Genomic DNA, 24,215 nt, shown 5'->3' with positions numbered 1-24,215 from the left:
TCATTCAGCAGCTTGCCTAAAATAATTTACTCTCGCGTAAATGCGTAATATTACATCATTTAAGAAAATCCTCAAGCAAAAGTAACTAAGCAAACTGAAAAGGAATATAAATGATTAAATATAATTTCAAAATTTACAAAGTTTATAAAGATTTCAAAGCGAAATATGGGAGTGTAGTATATAAAAGGAAAATCTCTTGCATTTAATACATTTAACGCACAACATTAAATTCATGTTCTTATAATAGATACAAAATATTTTAAAAGAATTTAAAAAGGAAACAGGTTACATAACATTAAATTACTTTTTACTTCCTTGCACGAAGTAAAAAATAAGTATTGTAATCGTGAAAAGTTTCAGGCAGCATATTTCAACGAAAATATCCATTTTGACCCCTATCGAATGCAATTTAACGATGTTTTTGCTTGATATCTGTACGTAAGGACAGAATAAAATACTCTTTTCCTTCAAAAAAAATTATAAAACTACTTTAAAATTAATTCTGAAGAGAATTTTTCGTGGCGTCTGTACGAACGGCATCTGTCTGTACGCACGTACGTTCGTTCGTGCGTACGCACGTATCTCGCATAACTCAAAAACGAGTAGCCTCAGAACGTTGAAATTTTGCATATAGGACTGCTATAACATGTAGATGTGCACCTCGTATTTTGGTTGCAATCGGCCGCACCAAACGTATATAAATATATTTATATATATATCCACACTTTTACCCGGCTCAGTGATCTCAGTTTCTTTACTCTTATATGTTTGTAAATTGTAGAATTTTTTTCTTTAAAAATGATTGAATTATATTGTTTTTATCTTCCGGTTCAGGATTTTATGCCTTTAGTAAATCTGTGTGCAATATTTTTAGAATTATCAGCTATTTTAAAGTTGTTTAATTGCCGCTAAGCCTGTTTTTAATGGCGGCCATTGATGTTTACATTTGAAACAGGAGACTAGTGGATTTCTTGCCAATCTAAAGAAACTTAGCTTCGCAACGACAAAGATAACGCATTCATTTATTATTGCCGATTAAATCATGCTTAATGCTTTCTGGAATTTTTTCGGGGAAATAAGCGTTTAAGATTTACTTCGTAATTTTTAATATAGATATTTTGAGCTTTTATGTATTTTTGCCTTCTCGCGAAGTCAGACCTGAATTAATTGAATGAGAAATATTCAATCGTCTGTGAAAAACTGTTCTGTTTTGTTTTGTTTGCTTAATTTCTTTTATACATAGTTCTAGCTTTATTATAGTATGTGAATAGAACATGTGGCAAGGATTAGATAATTCTTTAAATAATATATATTTTGTGCATTCAGAGTTATAATATGAACGAAATATAATACTGTTAAGTAAACCTAGCGCCAGAGTGTCGCTATGGTAAAAAAAGTGAATTTTAAAGAATGCATTTATTCTATTGTGGTTTATGCGCTGTCGGCGAAGTAGGTTTAATTCAATCTAATAAGTTTAAATAAAATGCAAGAAAAAATGCGTATAATTTAATATTCCGCACAAGGAAGTCATGTGGTGTACACATCAGATTTTTTTAACATTCATCTAAGTTACTAATTTAGTTATACCCTATTTCTTGGAAATGAGATGTTCCATTCTTTGAATCTTGGGAAAAAATTCGAGATTCGTCTTCGCGATTTTTTCCTCATTCAAATCTTTAAAATTCTAAACTAAAAGCTAATTATAAAATTTTTCAAAAAATAGCCTATAAAAGCATGATGCTATTAGAAAGTGTTGTTTATTCCCACCATTCTCAACACTAATCTAAGAAAAACTAATTTTCTTACAGGGCATAGTAGCTGATAAAACATGAAGAAATTTTTACCTAGTTGAATTCAAATGTCAGATTTCTAAAACAAAAACATCCATCAAAGACCTTCCATTAAAACTTCCTTTCTTAAAATGTCCGAAAAATTATATGTTTAGTAATTTTACGAAAATGTTAAAATAAACAAGGATTTTGTTGCTTTCTTTAATAGTCTACAAAAAATACAGCATTCCATGTATAGTACTTAACTAGGAATAATCGCCCATCTCCGCGGTTCCTATGAACTAAAAGGATACCAGAAAAATGTAAAATAGTGAACTTTTAACTATATATATTACGAATAACATTTTAAAATAATAAAAATCGATTTAATATCAAAATTTAAATCAGGTTAAAATATCCAGGGTTTTAATCATGTACTTTATTAATTTGCTTTTTATATCTATCTATATACATAAAGAAGAATGTTTGTTTCCTCTAAAAACTCAATCACTACTATAGCTATCGTCGCCAAACTTTCTACTATTCTTTTCTGGGTTCTGCAAAAGGTCGACGTCCACTTTTTTCAAAACAAGTAGCTAAAATCAGAGATATTAATTAAAAACTCGGAAAACGATAATTTTCGCCCTAATTTTGAACGAGTGGCAACAGTCTCGCAAGCTGGAAATGAAAATCTGCTATATTTCGAAAGTTGTTGCCACTGCTCGCTTTCAAATCCTAAAAATTGTTCATAAAACATTTCTAAGTTTTACGATGAAATAAAAATAGCATTGCCAAACATCAAGTACATTATTCCCGATTTCAAAAATTCGTGGGAATCCATTTCGATTGCGTACAGCTTGAATCAGCCGAGATATTAAATAAAAACTTCGAAAAGGTTAATTTTCGCACTCATTTTTCCGAGTGGCAACAGTCTCGCGCGTTGGAGATAAAAATGCTTTATTCCGAAAAGTGTTGCTACTACTCGTTTTCAAATCGTAGAGTTTGTTAATCAAAAATTTTCAAGTTTTGAATATCTATATGTATATAAGGAAGAATGTCTGTTTGTGCGTTTGTTTACTTGTTCGCGTTATTGATTTATGATTAATTATGATAAATTTTTTGGTACATTTTTTCGACTACATTTTTTGGTACATTTTAAATATATAAGTGAAATATTCGATGGTACTTGAGCTTTTACGACCAATTGATTAGAAAGATGAAAATAATTAAAAACGGCGTGCCATTATTGCTGATATAAAGAGAGAGGATTAGTTTTTTAGGAGTATTACTCTCAATCTAACGTAACTGCCATCGGGTACTTTGGCTAGTTCTTAATAAATATAGCTGTATTTTAAAATAAATTATTACCCGATTTATTTTTTCATTCAATAAAAATATTAAAATTTACTTTAATGAAGACATTTTACTTAAATAAATACAACAAATGTTTTTCGCATTTTTCGTCTCGTTTTTGTCATATGAAGGATCCACGAGATTCTAAATATTTGGGGAAATTTTGGTATTCAGTTTTGGATTATAGAAGTTTAAGATTACTTTCATCACTGCTATTTATGACACATACAACCTTTCGCTGTTCTCTTTATCATACGTTTTTGGTCTTTAAACTGTAACAGATTCAGTTAGTTGGTACTTAGAATTGTTTGAAGTGAATAAAAAAGTGTTAGTTTTGGATATAGTAAAGATAAGTTTGAGAAACAACTGGCAAAAATTCATGGAATGTCGATTCCTGATCTTACTAAATATTTTGAAAGTTTGATATCCACCTAAAAACTTGATTTCAAATATTATTTATTTATGTAACAAATGCTTTTGGCATCTAAGCAATTAGTCGTTTTTCCTCCCAAAAACTCTTTAAGAATTAAAACTATCGAATGCAGCAGGCGTTTAAATGTTCTCGGTCCATAAGTTGCTCAAAGTCACGGAAGTACACTGAAAAATATCTGAGTCTAATGTGAATGAGACGAGCTTAAGGCAAACCTGTCCAATTAAAGAACGAAGAGATGTCACAATAAAAGCAAGAGGAAAATCTGGGATAAATGCTCGTTTAGGAAACAATGCAAAGCCTTTTCGTAACCTTTAGCTGCGAAGTTGAGTTATGAATATTTCTAAATTCCATGTTTATGAAATTAAAGCATAAAAATATATCATGAGAAATTGGAAGAACTGTTACTGGAATAGCGTTGTTGCAAAGAAAAATTGTTGAAGACTGCAATAAATTTGTTAAAAATTGAAAGAAAATCACTGACAAATCGGAAGCCGTTAAAATTCGGATGAAATTCATCGATACTGAAGGAAAGCTCCACGCTAAGGAATCTAAATTACATCAGTTTAAGTAGCTTTAGCACATTATTTAGAACAAATTCTTATTTTAAGGGGACTCGGTACCCCAAAAATCAAAGAAATTACCGATTTTTCAAGTTTTTGCTGTAAAAGTACCTTACTACACTGAAGAAAAATTTTGAAATGATCTGACGATAATAAATGCTATAAAAAGGTTTTTAAAATTTTGACACCCCTTTAAATGCCACACCCCTTCAGTGTTTATTTTTTTTTTACTTCTTAATTTGTTCAGTAACTTACTAAAAATCAGTGTAAATGAAAAGGAGTGTAATTAAATATGACTCCAACTATCAAAAAACTCTATTTATGCGTATATACTGATTTATTTAAATACAAATTAAAGTTGGGAAAAAAATTTTTTTCACCTTTAAACTGGCAAGTATATATATTTATACTGAGCTCAGAAAATAATTTTATATGTATTATCAGTCAACAAAAATGCTATGTTTATTCAAAAGTTGAAATTATCTGTGATTAGATACGAACAGAAAGAGGTGGTGTAATGAAAGTGATCAAATTTCTGACCGTAGCATTATTGAAATAGTGTTGGAACAAACATTAAACTTTTTAATTAATTAAAATGCACATAAATTAATTTAAAATGGAATTTATATACGAGAACAAATGGCTAAAATAAGAGAAGAAATCACATAAGCTGCTGAGTGGTTTTAAATAAAATGTTTTATGTCCGTTAAAATTTCAAATTTTGCTTTTTAAAAAATGAATAAAACGACAAATTAATATTATTAATAATGATTATAAGCGTTTTAGAAAATATATTTTAATTAATTAATGCATTAAAATTGTTTTGAGCGTGTTTTAAAAAACAAAAGCAGGTAAAGGAAAATTCTACTTGCATTTTATGATATTTTTGCAATATTTCTAGCCAGATAAGGTTTTAAACAAAAGCTTGTAATTTATATTCATATTAATCAATTCAGCAGTACTAAGTTTTAATATAAATATATATATGTATTGAAATTCAGTAATAAAATTTTTAAGAAATTGGAAATGATTTAATGACCGTCTAGACAGTTTACATTCTTTAAACTGCGATTTCTCAGTTTGCAATTTTTTAATATATCCTCTTACTTAAAGTCCTAAAACTTGTTCCGATATGGACCAAATTATTTAATAAATTTACTGCTTATTTAAAATTATATACTAAATAGAATCAAGGATGGGATTTGAAAAATAATGAAAAGAAAAATTATTGGAAGTAAAAATGTTACTGAAATCATATTTTTTTAAAATTTTTATATAAAAATGTGCTTTTTATTTTTTTTCTCAGAACCTAATTCATTAATTGAAAAATCGATCCGTAAAGTTATTAAGAACACTATTATGAATACAATAAAAATATTTGAAGCAAAAATATTGAAAATTGGGGAAGAAGAAAAAGTTTCCAATTGTTGAATTTTTTAAAAAAAAATTAAAATTAAACAAAAATTAATAGCAAAACATTTTTTTTATCAACTTAAAACCATTTTGTCTCATAAAACCACTTAATATTATTCAGAAAAAGTAGATGAAAGTGCTTAAATAAAAAAAATCATTCAAAAGGTACCGAGTCCCCAATGCCTGTTGTGTACACTGAAAAATGGAGACCCTTGTATGTTATATAATATGCGTTACTTGAAGTAAAATTATGTTTTACAACACTTGAAAATAATTTTGTTATCCAAAGGTCTCGGAGCTCTATAGGATTCTCGTATTTTCTCGGAAGTAAATAATAATATGCTATTTGATAAAATGAAAATTTGTGTTTGAATATCAGAACTTACTTTCTGGCCTTCTTCGTATTTCACTTTCTTGGTTGTTTCCGTTATCTTTACTCTTAGTTCATCCACAGCATCTACCAGCTGCAAAGAGAGAACGCATTCTACATAATTTGATAAATTTACATAAAATTTCATTATGAATTAATCTAAAACTGGCAGTAAGAAGAAGAATAGAAATTAAGAAAGAAGATTTTTTTTTTTTTTAAATTAAAATTTTCTATTTATTATCAAAATAAAAGACTTGGAATTTTTAAGGTTTACCCAGGGAGATTTCAAAACTATTTACAAGCTAATCTTATTTACATACTAAAAGGAGTTACACATCTTATTTACAAGCTAAACAGAGTTATTATTTGGTAATTAAAAATAACGTATTATAAGAACTTTTTATGAACAATATGACTTCCATGGAACACTATCATAATTCTTTTACTGTATTTTAAAATGATGTGATCATAGTTAGAAAAGAGTTATACAGAATGTATACCTTAATGAGATTTGAGAAATGAATAAAAAGATTATATTCAAGTAAACAAAAATTAATTAAAAAATAATATTTATACAGTGTAATGAATCTTCCATTGTTAATTTCATGAAATATACCGCGTTAAACAAGATGATAATTCAACATACAATGAAATAATAATTATGGAACCGGTTAAAATCATGTGATGAGATCAAACGAATATATTTTGAGAAAAATGGCGGCAAAACCTTGCTCTGAAACCTCTGATTAGGAACCAAATAAACCTAACAAACTTCTGAGAAAAAGGTATTTTTAAGACTTTACAGCTATCAAAGCTTTAAAAGTATCATAATCTCAAAAGAGTAAACATATAAATTTAGGTGATTTGACACAAATTACCTTTACAAAATATTGCTGTGGAAAGGAAAAAGTATGTTCAAACACCATACATTAAAAAATAATTTTTCCATCTTCAGAAATATATGTTTATTTATTTACGAAATGTAGAACATTTTAATTGAAATTTTTAAGCAAATTTCAGTCTTTTGAAACAATTCTGGTATGCATTTAAAATTAGCAACAAACACTTGTAGTCTTCTACACTGCATAGCTGTTTAGGTATACTTGTATGCAGTGCAATAATGTTCGGTGCAGACAATGAGAATCGTACCAGGAGCTGGAAACGGATCCTGCCAGTTGCATGGATAAATTTTACGATAATGATGCACATGATAAATTTTACGATAATATGCAAATATTGGAATTTCAGATATGTAGAATCTTTCTCTGAAAGTATCGAAGTTTTTTTTAATTACGGGATTTATACTTTGAAAAGCATGCCAAAGTATCGCAAAGGCTACTTAAGTTATATTCACATTGGCCAACGAATTAGAAATCCAAGATCAATATTTTATTGCACCACCTTTTGCACGGGTAACTGAACTGCTATCATTCATTTGGGCATCGAGTCCACATGCTTCTGGAGTGCATTTACGTCCAGAGAGTACCATGAATTGGCTACGCAGCGCAGCTGTTTTAGATATTGTAAATTATATGAAAGAGGAGAATACTATCGTATGCGTGTTTTCACAATATCGCATACATTTTCTATGGGGTTAAGATCCGGCCGATGCGATGGCTAGGGAATATGTTGGAAGTCAGATCGATGTTTGGCGAACCAATTTTGAAACTTCTGGCACGATGTACAGTTGCATTATCGTCCATGGCATATCCGTCGCCCATCAGAGTAAAAATGCAACATAGCAGGGTGCACTTGATCTGCCAGTATATTTAGATATTTCATGACTGTTTGTTTACCCTCAAGGAATACCAGGGCACCACTTCCATGCCAGCAGAACATGCCTCATATCATGATACTCCCATCAGACACTTGCCCAGTGCGAGTAAGCCAAGATGGCTTCATGGGGGTTCTCGCCAACTTCAACGTCTTCCATCAGTGCTTGATTCCACGCACGCTTGGAATCACGCACCGATGGAAGACGTTGAAATTGGCGGGAATCATGCACTGGTGAGCATGATTCCACGGAATTACGTACTAGTGAGCATGATTAAAAGGTCAGCATGATTCCACGGAATTACGTGGAGATTGGAATGCATGGTTGAGATTGGATGCATGGTTCCACGGAATTACGTACTAGTGAGCATGATTCATCCGACCACATTAACCGTTCCCCATCCTCAGAGGTCCAGCGTTTTCTTTCCCGATACCACTGCAAAGAATTCTTGCATGTCGGACAGAAATGAGTGATTTTCTCACATGCACCCGACTATGCATTCCTATCCTCTGCAATTATCTGCGCATGGTTGGAGCTGAAATCTATTGGGAAGAGCCTTGGTTGACGATCTGTGTCAGTCGAAGCACAGCAGAAACCCTGATCTGCCGTACAATTCGTCGAAGACGACGCCAATCACTTTGTTGGAAAACTTCTGCTCGAACCACAGTTACGTCTTTTAAAGAAAGTTCTGATTCCATCTTCCATTCCTGAAGCAGGCACTAACCTTTACTTGCAGTTTTCTTTGTTACTCTGATAGATGTGCGCTCGGCAATTCGAAATCGATTAAATTATTATATAAATAATATTATTTAAGAAATTAAATTAGTAATTAATGAAGAAACGTGCCGTTACATAATTTCTATTTCAAAATGGAATTAAAAAATAAAATTGTTATTTATTGCAAGCGAATCAAATTTCAGAGAGAAAAGGGCCACAAGTACCTCGCAAGCCTTAGTTAAGGTATCAGAGAGCCGCAGTTTGACCATGCCTTTACTAGAATAAGCTTAGGTTTCGATATGCAGGAATTAACGGCAGATTTCCATCGCAATGGGCACCAACAGCGGAGTCCAGCCTCTGCTAGCTTTCGTGCAATGGCACATCGGTACACTATACATCCAGAAAAAAATGACTGTGAATCGCAGATGATTAGCAATTGAACGGCAAATCTGTACAGCAGACCCTTAATACAGGTACAGGTAGAAGGGGGCTAGGATTTCCATCGCAATGGGCACCAACAGCGGAGTCAACCTCTACTAGTTTTCGTACAATGCCACCAAGGTACACTATACATCCAGAAGAAAAGGCTGTGAATGGCAGATGGTTAACAATTGAACGGAAAATCTGTACAGCAGACCCTTAATACAGGTACAGGTAGAAGGGGGCTAGGATTTCCATCGCAATGGGCACCAACAGCGGAGTCCAGCCTCTGCTAGCTTTCGTACAATGGCACATAGGTACACTATACTTCCAGAAAAAATGGCTGTGAATGGCAGATGGTTAGCAATTGAATGGCAAAACTGTACTTAATACAGGTACAGGTAGAAGGGGGCTAGGCACCAGAAATGCACCAATGGCCAATACAAGTATTGTCCCGCCGCACTAAATGTGCAGCTTCACCCCAATTTTGACGGAAGATACCATGATTGGCGTACGAGGATCCGCCACACGTTTTCCTTTGCCAATAATCTCTCTCGAAGATTTTCAAGATAAAATGTTGGTAGGGTAAGAAGATCAGCTCGCTATGTATTTTAAAAGCCCCCTTTGCGCCGTACAAACACTATACATTCTCAAACATCCATGTCTTCTCCGTGATTCGAATCCGGGACAATCGGTGTGGCAATCAGCGCCACTAATCACTAGTGAAAGGATGTCGCCAGTGATTAATGGTGATATCTTGTTATCAGTGATTAGTGATGACATTACTAAAACTCTCACTAACTTCCAAAAATGCCTAGGCAGCTTAGGGTTAATTAAGACAATATCATTAACATTAAATTCAGTAATTTTACCTGCTGGATTGACACAATAAGAGATTTTATTATTAAAAGGTACTCTTTTTTCCATTTATTACAAAATATTATTTACCAATCTTTCTCGATAATTATGACTTTTAACTAGCATCTTCCTGTTAACTAAATTAGAATTAAAACTAAGCCTGGCAGGAGGTAAACTATTTACTCTGCGCCGAAATGGCTTATGAGCTGGAGTAAGCGTCATATGTTCCTGTAAGTCGGAAATGTGTAAGGGCTTAATCAACACTTTAATAAAGATGTTATATTAATTCTGTCTTTACATAGTTAATAATTTCAATTTTATCTTTTTATGCTTCAGGGTCTCTTTGACAGCTTTATGCAAAATATACGCATGCTTTCCTATTTTATTAAGAGTCGTATTATGACTCACATATATCTGAAGTAATAAGCCTTTGTATCAATAGAAAACAGTGGGGAATATCATCCTTTAATTCAGACACACGTGCTTCGTACCTTATAAAATTACTACTGATAGAATTTCACGTAGATTTACAGTTTAGCAGATGATTGAATAACATCTTGCTTCAGGTAACGGGCACACATAATGTAATTTGCAATGAAAATTTAATTGCATATGGCTGTTGTCGGTATTTGATGCTACTTTGCATAACATAGATCATTCATTAGAGAATATTCGGATCCATGCATTGAATGACGTCTGATGCAACCGAAATACAGTTCAAGTTCAGCACCAACTTAGAATTCGGTATCCGAGTAAATAGAATAATTTAAATTTCGCTCATCCGTCAGAAGAGGTCGATTCAGTCGAAGACATTAACCCGGCGGAAGTCGCACCAAGAAAAGTTACTAGAGTGGGTGCGTGGGGTATCACATACCCCAATATTTAAAATACAATAAAAATAGTATTATTTAGTTTTAAAACTTTTTTTTTGTTCTCGTATATTATAAATAAGTGAATAATAATTGGGTTTCAAAAAATTAATTTCCGAAATAATCTTAGAGTTAAAATTAAGATAAATGAAAATAATAAACATCATGCCTCTAAGTTTCATTGCATCTCTAATACACAATGCTTATTTTATTTCTTCACACTTTGAACGAAATACATTCATGAGTTCTTGGCACAGAATGTTTTCACATTTTAAACATTGCATTCACGTTCTTCTGTCCTTGGCGCGAGGGCAAAAAATTTAATACATCTTTCATACTTAGTTGTTTCGAATTTCATGTATTCGTTTTAATTCTTCATCGAAACTTCTGCTTTTGTTCTGCATGCAGTACGTCAATTTCTTGGAAAAATATTAATCTCTGATCTTTGTTCACTACTTTGTTTCATTAATTGTAATGCTAAGTCCTTCAAAAACAGATTTCAGTTTCTTGTTGGTGGATTAGCAGTTGAATGTAATATAATTCAAGCATTTATTACAGCAACATTCAGTACAGGAAAGAAAATTACCATTGGCCACCTCCTTGTTATTCTGGCAATTGAATAATTGGCTGACATTTCATCCCCCATATCCACTGCTCCTTTAGTCATATTATTAAAACATATAATTCCTGAAGTTTTATTTTCTTCAATAGTATCATCTATAGTATGATCGTTATATAATATTGAAAGCATAAGAACAGTTTTTCCTTTTTAGGAACATCAGTAATAAATGTTTTATCTTTTACGAAACCAAAACATTGTAGAAAATATTCTTAGTTTCCTCCTCAGTTTCCGAAATGCAGTCTTCATGGCTTTCAAATATTTCTAATAAATCTCACATGCGTTGCATCTCCAGTTCATTCTTTTTACCATAATGCAGTTAGAAAGTTTTAAGAATTTAATGTGAAGTACTTTAAAATCACTTGCGTGTAGAAATATTTACTGTTACACTCTAGAAATAAATTTCGGAACTAAATATTCAGTCAGAAAAACACTTACACGGACAGGCGCGTGAGGTGTGTCATACCCCAGTTTTAACAAAATACCGATAAATCTTTTTCTGAAACACACAGGCAAAGAAAAAGCGGTTCTGAAAGTCAACCACAACTAGAAACTCAGCTACTGAAAGCAGAACAGAATTTCAGTTTCACAAGTTAGGAATATTCCCTTTTTATGTAGGGTTGGGGTATGATACACCCCACGAGCTTTCCCGCTGGTTAATCCCAACTTTTATTGATATCACGAACACAATACGCATCAAAGAGGGAAGCCATACCTTTATATATCAAGTAATGATTCTCATTTTTCATTTTTATTTACTTTAGAAATTGTTCGTCACCTTAAACGCGCCAGTTTTCCAAAACAAACTCTGGCGCACAAAGCCATCTGGCACCCATCCTTTTAGTTTCTACATACTGCCCCCCCTCGAGAACGACAGGGGGGTTCATTCATAAATGCATACTAATGCAATAGTAAGTATAAAGAAATTATTACAGCGCTCATTTTCAACCATTAAAACACACACATAAAACTACACTCAAAAGCATATATTCAGAATCATTCACCTTCAAACAATTTACATAATTACCCGCAGTGAAGAATATGAAGGATAAGAAATTGACAATTTGCAATTTTCATACATAACACTACTTTCATCAGAGAGTTTCAGAGAGTTTTAAGAGTGTTTTCTTTAAATATGAAAACGCAATATATTGTCAGTGGAATAATGCCAATGTCCGGGTAAGTTCAAAGTTGCACTTATTGGCTTGCAATAGTAACTGAATTCATCATTGCCAAATTATCGGCCCGCTATCAGTCGAGCGGTAAAGTCGGTTAACACTGGTAGTCCAGTCTTGGGTTCGAGTCCCAATGAACGGGATGGGCGTTTTCATGGATTTTCCCATGTGAATCGTGAACACGAGTATTTTCCCTTAAAACGTCACCACGAAGGTATCCCTCTCCTTAGGCATGTAACCCTCGTGGGCTTTGCCATAATTTAATAAACCAAATCATTGTTAAATTATCTGCAATGCCTTAATTAAATGTTATTGAAATCTCTTGAGCTCAGGTTATTGAAATCATAGAAGTGCAGCTAAGAAATGCCCTGAATGTGTGAGTTAGATTTCATACTTAATCCACAATTGGTGCTCATGAGTGCTCTGCTCTGAGCAATATCGAACAATGCTATGAAGCTTGTCTAACCCTTTTCAAGCACAACGCGCTGGCGCTTTGTTTTAGCGCATTCAAAGAAGTAGGGGCCAGGATTTTTTTCTCTCCCACATTTCTGTGTCCAAACCTGTTAATTACGATAATAATTAATAAATGAAATGATTTATTATCTGTAATTGCAGGATTACGTACCGCTCCCAACTCTTCTTCGATGGCTTCGAGTTTGCTGGATAATTTCTTCGCTTCAAATAATTGAGCGAGACCGAGGCCCACTTGAGCTCCCTTGGTGGTCACTTCTGGCTCATCTTCCTCTTCTTGCGTATCATCGGCTTTGGGTAGAAAAGGCACTCAGAAAATTTTAATAGTAAACGCACATCTAGTAAGTAAGTAATCGTCATTCCTTTAAATCATTGCAAGTTTCTCTTTTATCTGAACTTGAAGATTACTATGCGTGTAATAGCTTATTAATTTTTTTAGGGAACTTACTATTATATATTACGCATATACTAATCATTAATATTTTAGCTTTAAAATATTTTTAATAAGCCAGATGTTTAAAACAGTTTTGGTCAAGAACATTCATTACTTCCATATTATAGCAGTCCCCAAGGTCGAATCGCTAATTAACGGAAACATCTCGCGAACTCTTGAAGCGCGAAGATAAAAATAAACAACTCAACATACAATAATAACAACAATACTCGCATATTATTTCCAGAGAATATTTTAAATAATCGTTATGACAAGGCCATATTTCTGAAACTGCTTTCAACAACTCATCAAAAGACATCATTCTTCCTACGTACATTCTTATTCCACATTAAATTCCGAAAGATATGATTCTAGCCTTTTATTATGCTCACTTGGCTAAACACACATTCTTTACACATTTTGGAAGTGAACACTCGTTGTTGGATTTAAAAAACTGTACTTACGGCTCACAGTAAAGTGACTGCAACAAGCTTCTTTAAGTTGTTCAATTTTTCAGCAGTCTAAATAGATCGTTGATCGATCTTGTACATGGTCTCCATAAGTGTACTAGTATCTCTATCCGAGGTAAGTATGACAAAAGCACTCGCCATATTGGTGGCATATTCCCCCAAAGATCTTCTGTTGTAGAAATACTCTGCCATTGTTGTTCTTAAGTCGGAAGAACAAACTGTCATCGGTTTCAACAATTTTATTGAATCGCCCATTCGTCTATTGAATCTTTGTTATGGAACACTATTCTCGCGGGTAATTGTTCCAATCAAACGCAGCATTTTCACACATATTAAGCTGTTTGACACACCAGCTGATGGAATCAGCTCCTCTGCCTAAGAAAACATGAATCTAATCGAATGATTCTTGAACCACTGAATCAATTTCCAACACGAAGGCTCTTCTTTCTTTTACAATTTGTGACATTGCGCCTGCAAATGGTTTGTCGTTAGTATTCATACTGCGGCCATTTTCGCATGCTAACTTCTCAGGTAAAGGACCTCTCTCTTGAAAAAAATGGTATCACATTCACCTCTTTAGTTGGTAAATTAAAAATTCTTAATCGCATATTCACAAGAAAGCAAGAAGTAGTTTTAAGATATTAATGCGAATTCGAAACCCTTAACAAAAATGAAACACCATGCTAATATAAAAACATATGGCAAGAACAAAAATGTAACATGCAACTAGGCAATATGTACAAAAATGTAACACGCGACGTGTTACGTACATGTGAAAAATGCAAAATGTAACAAAATGTAGCATGTGACGAGATTTCGGGGCATATCTCGGTTGATTAGCGATTCACTCTTGGGGGGGGCGCTATAATAACAAAGTACCGAATTTTCTAATGCCTTAATCTTCATATTAACATTCTGTAAATTACGAGGAAAACTAATTTCAGTACTTCAATAAACGATTTAAGTAGCGAAACGTCTTATTTTATTAAAAATCAGGACTTATTCATCACTCCGTTAATCCTATAGCCGGAAAATACGTGAATAGCGCTTTCACCATGTGTCTTGAATATACGTGGGGACGTTTAATATCGCGTCCGCACGTAAATTCTGAGATACATTAAAATGGCAGTCGTTATTTATCAATTAATTTATGATACCATTCCTAATTTATAATCCCATTTATTATTTCCTTTCAGTCGAATTCTTCGGTTTCTTTTTTATTTTTGTGCCAGCTATACGTAGGTAAAATATCCCAGCTACGCAGAATTTTAACACTCTGAATGTAAGTTACTGTAACGTCTGATTTCCTAAGAAAGGGGGGGGGGAACAGAAAAAGAATACCCTGACTATGCTTCTGATTTTTGGTCGGTGATAAATTTTTGTTCAAGTGAGGACTTTGTGCCACTCTCTGAAATGAGGCAGGAAAACCTATCCCCTCTTCCCTACAAGAAGTGACTTTTCTCCCGGTCGTAGATGTGATAGGTAAAGAGGAGATTGGAATTCGAACAGGAAGAACACGGACGCGGGTCTCCGCTGTAGAAACAAAATGCATTTTAAAGTTTGGTAAATGTAATTACTATACATAGTTTTACGTTTTATATCTTATTAAATTTATTTAGCCTAGTTCTAGCAAATCCAGGTTTTGATTGGTGGCTACGTTAGAGTACAAACGCATTTATTAAATTCGAGGAACTCGACGGGAAAATCAGGTATCTTGCAGAAAAGACATCTTCAGCTGTATAAAAACACTGTGGGAATTAATCTGTTGAATACGTCTGAAGAAACTTCTTTCCCCATATGCCAAAGGTTATATGGTACACGAACTAAATTAAAGAAAAAAAGCTTAAGAGATGATGTGATAAAGGTTTTCTAATTCCAGCTATGTTTATCTAGATTGAAAATCGTTTTATATACACTCCTGTCTTGCTCTCGATATATATATATATACACTCAAGCAAAATCAGAATTTTCCCTGAGTTACCACGATTTAGCGAACTGGAAGTCGGTTTGAGCATATCGGAATCAATAATATATAGATTTTTTTTAGTACATTGCGAAAACAAAAGGCAGTTCACGTTCTATTGGACCGATTGACAAATTAAAATTGCGTTCCTCATGTCTCGGAGGCGCTACTTAAGATACATATTAGATTTATATATAGCATCGTTTTAATATAGGTATTTTGACACAAAATAGGACTTTTTCTGAAATGACATGCCAATGTTTTCCATATTTCGATTTTATATATTAATTAAATGGCTCCAAAATCGTTCTAAAAATATGCAAACATCTTTTGTAAAGCAATAATGTTAAACGTTGTTAAATTTTTTTTTCCTTCCTTTAGTTTCGGAGACACAAAACTTCTGTTCAGAATAAGTACTAGTGCAATGTTTCCATTAAAGGAGAGGAAGTTAAAGTAGATATTACTTATTTGGCACTTCGTTGTACGAGTTAGACTTACACTAATAAAGCAGAGATTTTATGAGACATGCAAACTGTGTTGAAACTGGAATTCTGGGTAATCACGACACCGGAAATTAGGAAATATAATCATTTCTGGTTAGCGTTTCTAGATACAAATACGTATTAATTATTAATTTCATATTAATTTATTATTATTAATTTCATATTAATTTATTATTATTAATTTCATATTAATTTATTATTATTAATTTCATATTAATTTCACTAAGAAAAGTCCCGCTGGAACTATGCTATCTTTTAAGTCTTAAATAGAACACACAGTTACTTACATCAGAGTTTCTTAAACTGTGGGGCCCACCAGCGGCCGAGCGGTAAAGTCGCTGAACACTGGTAGTTCGGTCCGAGGTTCGAATCCCGCGAACGGGCTGGCTGTATGGGTGGTGTTGTGGTTTTCCCCATGTGTAACGTGTATACGAGCCAGTTTCCCTTAGAAAGTCCTCCACGAAAGGCATCCCTCCGCTTAGGCAAATAGCCCTAGTGTGCTTTGCCATAATTAAATACACCACACCTTAAAGTGTGGCTAGTGGGACCTGCAGCTGGGATCGCAAAAAATTTTAGCAATTTTGATATTTCTTTAACTTACTGTATTAATGTTACAATTACCAAATATTTTTACACAATGCATCTGAAAATATATATAGATAAGACAAAAATGTATATGTTACCGTGAAAGACCGAAATTGGAGAATGTCGACTTTCACCGGAGAATGTCAACATTCACCAAATACGTCGGTAAAAGATCGAATATTGCATTACATTCTTGTATATTCGGACCCTCACCGGTGTATGTCGACAGTCACAGATATGTTCTGGTGTAGGCCCAAAAGAGAGGTCATAAAGTATCATAATAGCTTAATTTATTGCAATAAATAAGATTTGAATTACATAATTTAATTAGTTTTTTATCACTATTATTTTATTTTCTCATTTAGAACGTACTGTATAATTAAGTTTTTAACTTCTATTATTTTCTTTTCTCATTTTGAACGTACCGTGTGTTTTAAGTTCTTATGTTCTTAAGTTCTTATTTTAACTCTCAAGTGCGTTTTTTCGAGACTGAATAACGAAGAAGAAAATATAATATTCTTATATGTTGAACATTCACCATTAGTGCATGGTGAATGTCGACATTGACCGGTGTAAATCAGAAATAAGAGTATTTGGAAAATATTTCGGACATACACCAAGCGACTAGGTGATTGTTGACATTCACCGGTAAAAGTCGACATTCTCCGGATTTCGGTGTTTCACCGTAATATATATACGTAAAAAAGCAAAATTTAAAGTTAAAATAATGTGCAAACATATAAAAGAATTAATTTTCGAACTAATTTACAATATCATTTAAATTCAGATTGCATAAGTAAATCAAGTGCAAAACCAAACCATGAAAATAAATTCACCAATTTAGCAAATTAAAATTAAAATAATCCAAACAATTTTTTTCAAAAATGCATAAGTGAATGACTGTTGAGCAGGCAGGAGACAGACTTATCAAGGGGAAATTGCCTCCAAACCTAACTCTTCAATCATTCAATTCGTGTTTCGTCAATCATGCAAGCAAGGATAAAAGTCAAAACCAAAAGTAGTGAAAAATGTCCAAAACGAAATACCAACTAAGTGGTACCTAGAGTAATTAGCAATTAAAATTAAAGGTCTAAAGGAAAATACTAATAAAGAAGTATTTTGAGAAATAAGCAATAAAAAGTTTAGTATTAAATTAAACATTTTTTAAAAAATTAAATTTTCCAGAAAAATTAATTTAGAAACCTATGCATTTTAGAATAGACGAAGAAAAAACGAAAACGTTTCATCGAATTTTTTTTATAGCAGAAACGTCCGTTTTACTTTAACAGTACAGTTAATGACCTAAAACCGCAATAGCGTACTACAGTACAAGTGACGAAACAGACAGTTTCACTAACGCGTGTGGCGGATTTGCGCAATGCTTACGGGGTTCCACAAAATTTTCGTAAATATTATGGACTCTCCGCACCAAAAAGTTTAAGAAACCTTGACTTAGGTTAATGGCAAGTATCATACATACAAGTAGGACTATCCGTGCCTTTGGCACCAGCCTTCCTCTCGATTTTATCTTTTTCGCCAAAGAGGCTCTTGGTGATTGCGCTGGCAGACAGTACCTCCCAGTAAACCTTTCTCTGACTGAGACCCGTATCTGATATAAGAGACAGCAGCACTATGCGCAGGATATTAAAGTTGACCGCTCCCACTTCTGGCGTTCTCAGAGCAAGGTCAACGAGTTCAGGCAAAGTATATGCATTCGTTGAAGACATCTCTGCAAGAAAGAAAAAAAAAAAAAAAACATTAGTTATGAAAGCTACAAACTCTTATGCTGAGTTACGCTGAAAGTGAAACTCAAACTTTCGAAAAATCCACAGCAGTGAATTAATAAGTAACACACAATACCGTGCCGCTGAACCGGTATGCATATTTCACAAGTGCACATCAGCGTAGCTACTGAGGGAGGAGTTTCGAAAATGGACCAATGAGTTGCTATTGCTCTTGTGACGCTAAATCTTCGTGCATGTGAGCGTTTTAATTTGCATTTGTTTCGCAGTTATAAATTATATGGCCTCGTAGTGCTTTCGTTTTCTGAGTTTGATTTCACTTTCGCTATTTTTGTCATGTATTAATGTTAGGATTGGGCATATTATGTGGATTAAGAGAACTCAAGTGTATGTTTTTTTTCTTTTTCCTTTTTTCTAAATAGAGCTGAGAATGACTGAAAGTATTACAATGAATTTCTTATTTCGGTGCTTGTATTCTTTTGATTTTAAAGGGTGAGATTCAGAATATATATCTGATCTGATTATATCCATGGTTAACATTAAAAATTATATGTGAATAATTTGAATATGCTCGTTGTGAACACAATAAATTCACTCTGTTTCATGAGTATTTCTTGCGTAGACAGTACATTTAAGAGTGAGCAATTATTAAATGTGAAATTTAACACACTAAATGTATTCGATTGCAAATTAGTAAAGTTCACTTTGAATAAAATTCTGCATTGGTTATTATTATAGAACATCTTTTTCACATAGACTGCAATAAAATGTGCTGACTTCTATTTACATATATAATTAGTGTAAATATTTTTCTCATACGCATAGTTTTATGTCAAGATTGCATTTGGGCTCAGATGTTTATCACATATTTCTTTCTTCATCTTATTTACCACTTAATTAATATTTCACCTCGATATTTTTGCGAAGTATCCAACATGTGTTTATATTTATTTCAACCAGGTAGTGAAATCTTCATAATTTCCTACATTTGATCTAACTTCGCAATGAAAAGTTTCAGAAGCAATCGCCGATGCTTTAATTATTTTGTACAGAAAATTGCGTGGCAGAATATTTTCAACCCTTTTGCTTAAATCTTAAAGCACGCGAAACGTCATGTGACATGACAGAAATATTACTGGATGCTCATTGGTTCATTCTAGAAGCCACTCCTTCGGTAGCTACACAGATGTGCATTTGTGAAATATGCAACCGGTATAGTGGTTAGCGTCACTAACTGCCGTGCCGACACCCGGAGATGGCATGGATGTTTGTAAATGTATAGTGTCCGTGAGGCATGGGGGCACTCTAAATATTCGGCGAGCAGAAAGTTCTCTCGAGAGATTAATGGTAAGGGAGGAGAGGTGGGAGACCGTTAGACCTGTCCCCTCCGGGGTGCTCTCCATCAAAATTGGGGATGGAAATGAAATCGCACTGTCACCTGTAAGGTACTCAAGGCTGTTGCCAACGACAGGCGTAAACTTGCGCCCATTGTCAGGTGACAGGTGACGGAGGACAGGGACGCCTGAAGTTTAACAGAGGTTAACAGGCATATGTCCCACGTCCTTCCCTGGAGTTTATTTAATAATTAAAAGTGTGGATACATGGCCATACAGGGGCAACTGTTGAACATTTGAATTAACTTGTTGATACAGGCAAGGATTAAAAAAAAAGGGAAAAAACCCATTAATAGGTTATAACAAAAGAAGAAAATTAAACACCTAAACATATAACATAAAACACTTAATATATACGAGCACATAACACTTAGGATCACATGACATAAATCACTTAAAAACACACAAGGCACAGTATCATTAAATAAGTATACAATTACGGTACAAATAAGCATGGAGTATAAAATAAAGGAACATAGGGAATGGTACTTATATTACAGATTCATTTCATGACAATAATGCTTAGAAGATTGATGATGTTAACTGAAATAAACAAGGTTGAATAAAAACACATATATTGTGCATACTAAGAGTGTATATTGTGAATTGTACATATGGCCTAGTACAAGTACGCAACTTGTAAAAACATAAGGCATGGTACAAGGACAAAATATTGTTATATGGTACAATTAAATATTACTGTTGTATGTTACAGTTAAACGAAATTTGCACATGTTGGAGTATGGAAGACACATGCTGAGGTGATATAATACACAGTGCATGTTGTAGATTGATCAGTGGATGGAGTGCAATTACATTACAATTATTACTGCACAGTTACATTACATTACGCGTGGTACATTCTATTAAAGGTAGCGAGGATTTTCGTGGGCTTGGGCTGACTATAGCTCAGACCAGTGAGCATTAGCAACAAAAACAACATAAAATAGCGTTTATGTTGCTCGCTGTACTCTTTTCGTGGTCTGTGGTTACTGTATTACGTTTTTGTGACCTTTTCAATAACACCGTAAAGCTTTTTAAACTAAAACTCCTGAGTCAGAAAACGTCATCTGCTTTGCTACGGTCAAACATTAAAATTGTAACAACTTAATGTTTCTACAGCATTAGCTTACTTGATTAAATTAAGGGGATTTTTCAAGTGTGAGTCTTAATTACCTATCTATACAATTACTGAAAACATAAACTGACTAAAGGGTTTACTTTATTTTTATAATCAAATCATTATTATTGATATATTTTAAAGTAATAAATTGTTATTTAGGTATATGTTAATAATAAGAAATAGCTTGTTCGCAGACTGTCAGGTGAATTCATTCCCCAGCATCTGAGCTAGAATATTCAATAGAAAGATGAGTTTCAATACAAGAATTCGTTAAGTATAGTTTATGTTTTCAGTAATTGTATAGATAGGTAACTGAGACTCACACTTGAAAAATCCCCTTAATTTAATCAAGTAAGCTAATTCTGTAGAAACATTAAGTTGTTTCGAAGCAAGAGAGATGAAAAATGAGCAACGCTTTCCCCGGGACTCGAACCACGGTCTTCTCCAATACGCGCCGAGCGAGCTGACCACTACACTACGAAGGCATGCTAAGAAGGCGGGAGAAATACCTTAGAACGCAATTAAATAGCAACTACATCTGTCTAATAATTTTATTCTGAATTCAATTTCATCTCATTCTCGTTCACCAAAGGATTGTTTGATGCTAAATGTTACTACAGAAATTAACTGTTTCAAGATAGTATACCATCACAAACTTATACAGTTATTATACATCGAAGGCATTATTAAATAATTCTTTATCATACAATCAAATGAATTTTAAATTGTTAAATAAGTTTATGCTAAAGAGATCTTTCTTAATTCCAACAATAGCTTAACTAAACGCCTCTAGTGTAGAATTGGGTGCCCCTTCGATTAGCGACAATTTTTTTTTTTTTTTTAAATTTTGGCGATGACATCTCACTTCTGGTTACCATGATAGTTTTAACTCTGTTTTAGCTTTCTGATTTTATTTAAATGAAAATAGATTGATGTGTACATGGACAAATTTAAGGCAGTGCGCAATGCCTAGTTTGTGCAGTTCTAGGATGTTTTTTAAGTGGAAACAGATCAATGTGTACATGGACACAGTCTGTGCAATTCTTTGACCTCTTATTTTGGTTTTTGTGTAGCGACCATCAAGAAGTACCTTCCTGGTGCCGATCTTGGCATCAAAAAAAGAATCGCCAAAAAACAAGGGGCACCCAATTGTAAACTTTTACCAACTAAAATAATTCAATTTCAGTAAACTAGAAGTTTAAAAAGCAGAAATCAGAATATGTTCACATATTATTTACAAAAAATTATATTTCCTGATACTATCGTATTCTTGAAATTAATGCATTTGACAACAACAAAAAGAAAGTTAACTTTTGTATTTCTAAATCTGATTTTCATTCATCGTTTCTCATTTCCGGTAGATAAGCTAATGAAAGTTTGGTCACTTAATGGAAAGAAAGAGAAGTACTGCCTGCACGAACAGTTTATGAACTAGAATATTTTTTCTAACATGAAGGGAGACTTTTTGTATAGAAACTACAAACGAAATATCTTACTAAACGTAATCCGTCAGTCTGTCCTTGTGTTTAATGATGCAGGATTGCGTCAGTATTTGCATAATTAGCCCAAAGGGGTATTAATTTCAAAACGGCATTTTGCGTCGAATCACTTTTCAAACTGTTGCCACCATGTGTTATATTTCAAGAAACTAAATAATGAAAAATCTGCATGAATGTTTCTCGCATTGTGAAGAATCAACGGTATCTAGAGCCATCGAATTTTAAAAAGCGTCATCCTCCAACCGAACATGGGGAGTTGGAAGGCCGAATTTTGAACTTACGGAAACTGTCTGCTAGAGCCATGCTTCTAAATACTCATTTGAGCACCTCAAGGTATGTAACTTACCGCGAGAAACGTTCTAAACTAAAATTTACTCGTAAAAATATACATTTCAGAATAATAATAATAATAATAAAAATCTAATAAATAATAAAAAAAAATAAGTTTAAAAAGAAGCTTGATATCCGTCAGACTTACAGAATAGAATAAACAATAGTATTCAAAGGAATCCAAGAATAGTGATAATAAAAAAAAATATTAGCTTTTCGGTGCATACGTATATGCGATTTTTTACTGGGTTTGCAACACTGCACTGTGAAGCCTCCGTTTTTCGCTATTCACTTACATATCTTCAGTTTGGATAAGACTTATCCACGCAACTACTGAGAAATTTATTCTCAATTAAGAAATCTTTTTCATGTTATAGTATCGAAAGTTATGTAAGCGCTACATAGTTACATTCAGGATGAGGCTGACTAAAAGTGACAATTGCACTTAAGTCTTCAGTTTGGAATTTCATAGTTGAGAATAGGTTTGATTTGGTTTAGTCAATTTCGGCAAAGCCTCTAGGGTTATCTGCCCAAGGGACGGATCTAAGAACTTTCTAAGGGAAACTGGCTCGTGTACACGTTACATATGGAGAAAAATTGCAAAAGCACCCATGCAGCCCGCCCATTCGCGTGATTCGAGCCTCGAATCGAACTACCAGTGTTCAGTCACTTTATCGCTCAGCCGCTGGTGGGCCCTGTTGCGAACAGGAACTTGTTGTTAACCATTTTCAAGGCTAATCGGTAAGCAGTGTCAAGTAGAGAAAAATGGGCACTTTTAAAAACATTTTACTTTTTGATTTTAATCGAGGATCTAACGCTGCAAAAGCCACGAGAGGAATTTTTGGTCCGTACGGGAGGGAAGCAGTTGCTGAAAGAATGGCTCGGAAATGTTTTTCTCGTTTCCAAGACGGAAAGTTCGACTTGCGCGATGAAACCAGTTCTGGAAGACCTTTTCATTTTGATAAAAAACACCTAAATCAGTTGGTTAACCAAAATCCTCGCCAAGAGCTCGCAAGAACTGGTAGGAATTTGAAATGCGATCACACAGGCATTGTTAACACGTTGAGCGCCATGTCAGCCATCTGTGGCTGACACTTTCCGTTTAGGCCGCGTCAGCCATCTGTGGCTGACACTAGACTTTCCGTTTAGGCCGCGTCTACCGCCGCTGGCTGACAGCGTGTAACATGATATATAACTGTACAATTTACACTGTTTTATGGAATTACAGAAAAATTATTTAAAATTTACTAAATTTTGATTCATTACAGGAATAATGGATTTCATTGAAACACGGTAAACATAAAAACGGTTCTCCATTACAGCTACTACAAAATGTGACAACTGTCTTAGTCTTTTTTCTGGCCATTACTCT

The 24,215-nt window shown here is 33.7% G+C and overlaps 2 protein-coding genes across 3 annotated transcripts in view; one reads left to right on the top strand and one right to left on the bottom strand.

Annotated features, from left to right (window-relative positions):
* LOC118188057 (prolactin-releasing peptide receptor-like) overlaps positions 1-24,215 on the top strand; it is a 335,927-nt gene that overhangs the window by 261,920 nt on the left and 49,792 nt on the right. The window contains exon 1 of one of the 2 annotated variants that reach the window (XM_085812301.1): positions 13,010-13,146. The exons of the other annotated variant lie outside the window; for it this stretch is intronic. The gene's annotated coding sequence lies outside the window, so the exon portion shown is untranslated. Of the gene's footprint in view, positions 1-13,009; positions 13,147-24,215 lie in introns of those variants that run through there. 2 annotated transcript variants of the gene reach the window in all.
* Positions 1-24,215, bottom strand: part of LOC118188968 (uncharacterized) — a 162,648-nt gene that overhangs the window by 97,701 nt on the left and 40,732 nt on the right. The window contains exons 2-4 of the mRNA XM_085812237.1: positions 18,236-18,484; positions 12,956-13,092; positions 5,915-5,992 (exon numbers count right to left, since the gene is read on the bottom strand). Of these exons, the coding sequence (XP_085668363.1) occupies positions 5,915-5,992; positions 12,956-13,092; positions 18,236-18,484 (464 nt within the window). The remainder of the gene's footprint in view (positions 1-5,914; positions 5,993-12,955; positions 13,093-18,235; positions 18,485-24,215) is intronic.

This window comes from Stegodyphus dumicola, chromosome 1, assembly GCF_044657685.1.
Source record: "Stegodyphus dumicola isolate Sdum_Otavi_A_Nest chromosome 1, ASM4465768v1".
NCBI classification, from domain to species: domain Eukaryota; kingdom Metazoa; phylum Arthropoda; class Arachnida; order Araneae; family Eresidae; genus Stegodyphus; species Stegodyphus dumicola.
Note: the sequence above shows the minus strand (reverse complement) of the source record. Positions and strands in the feature narration are given on the sequence as shown.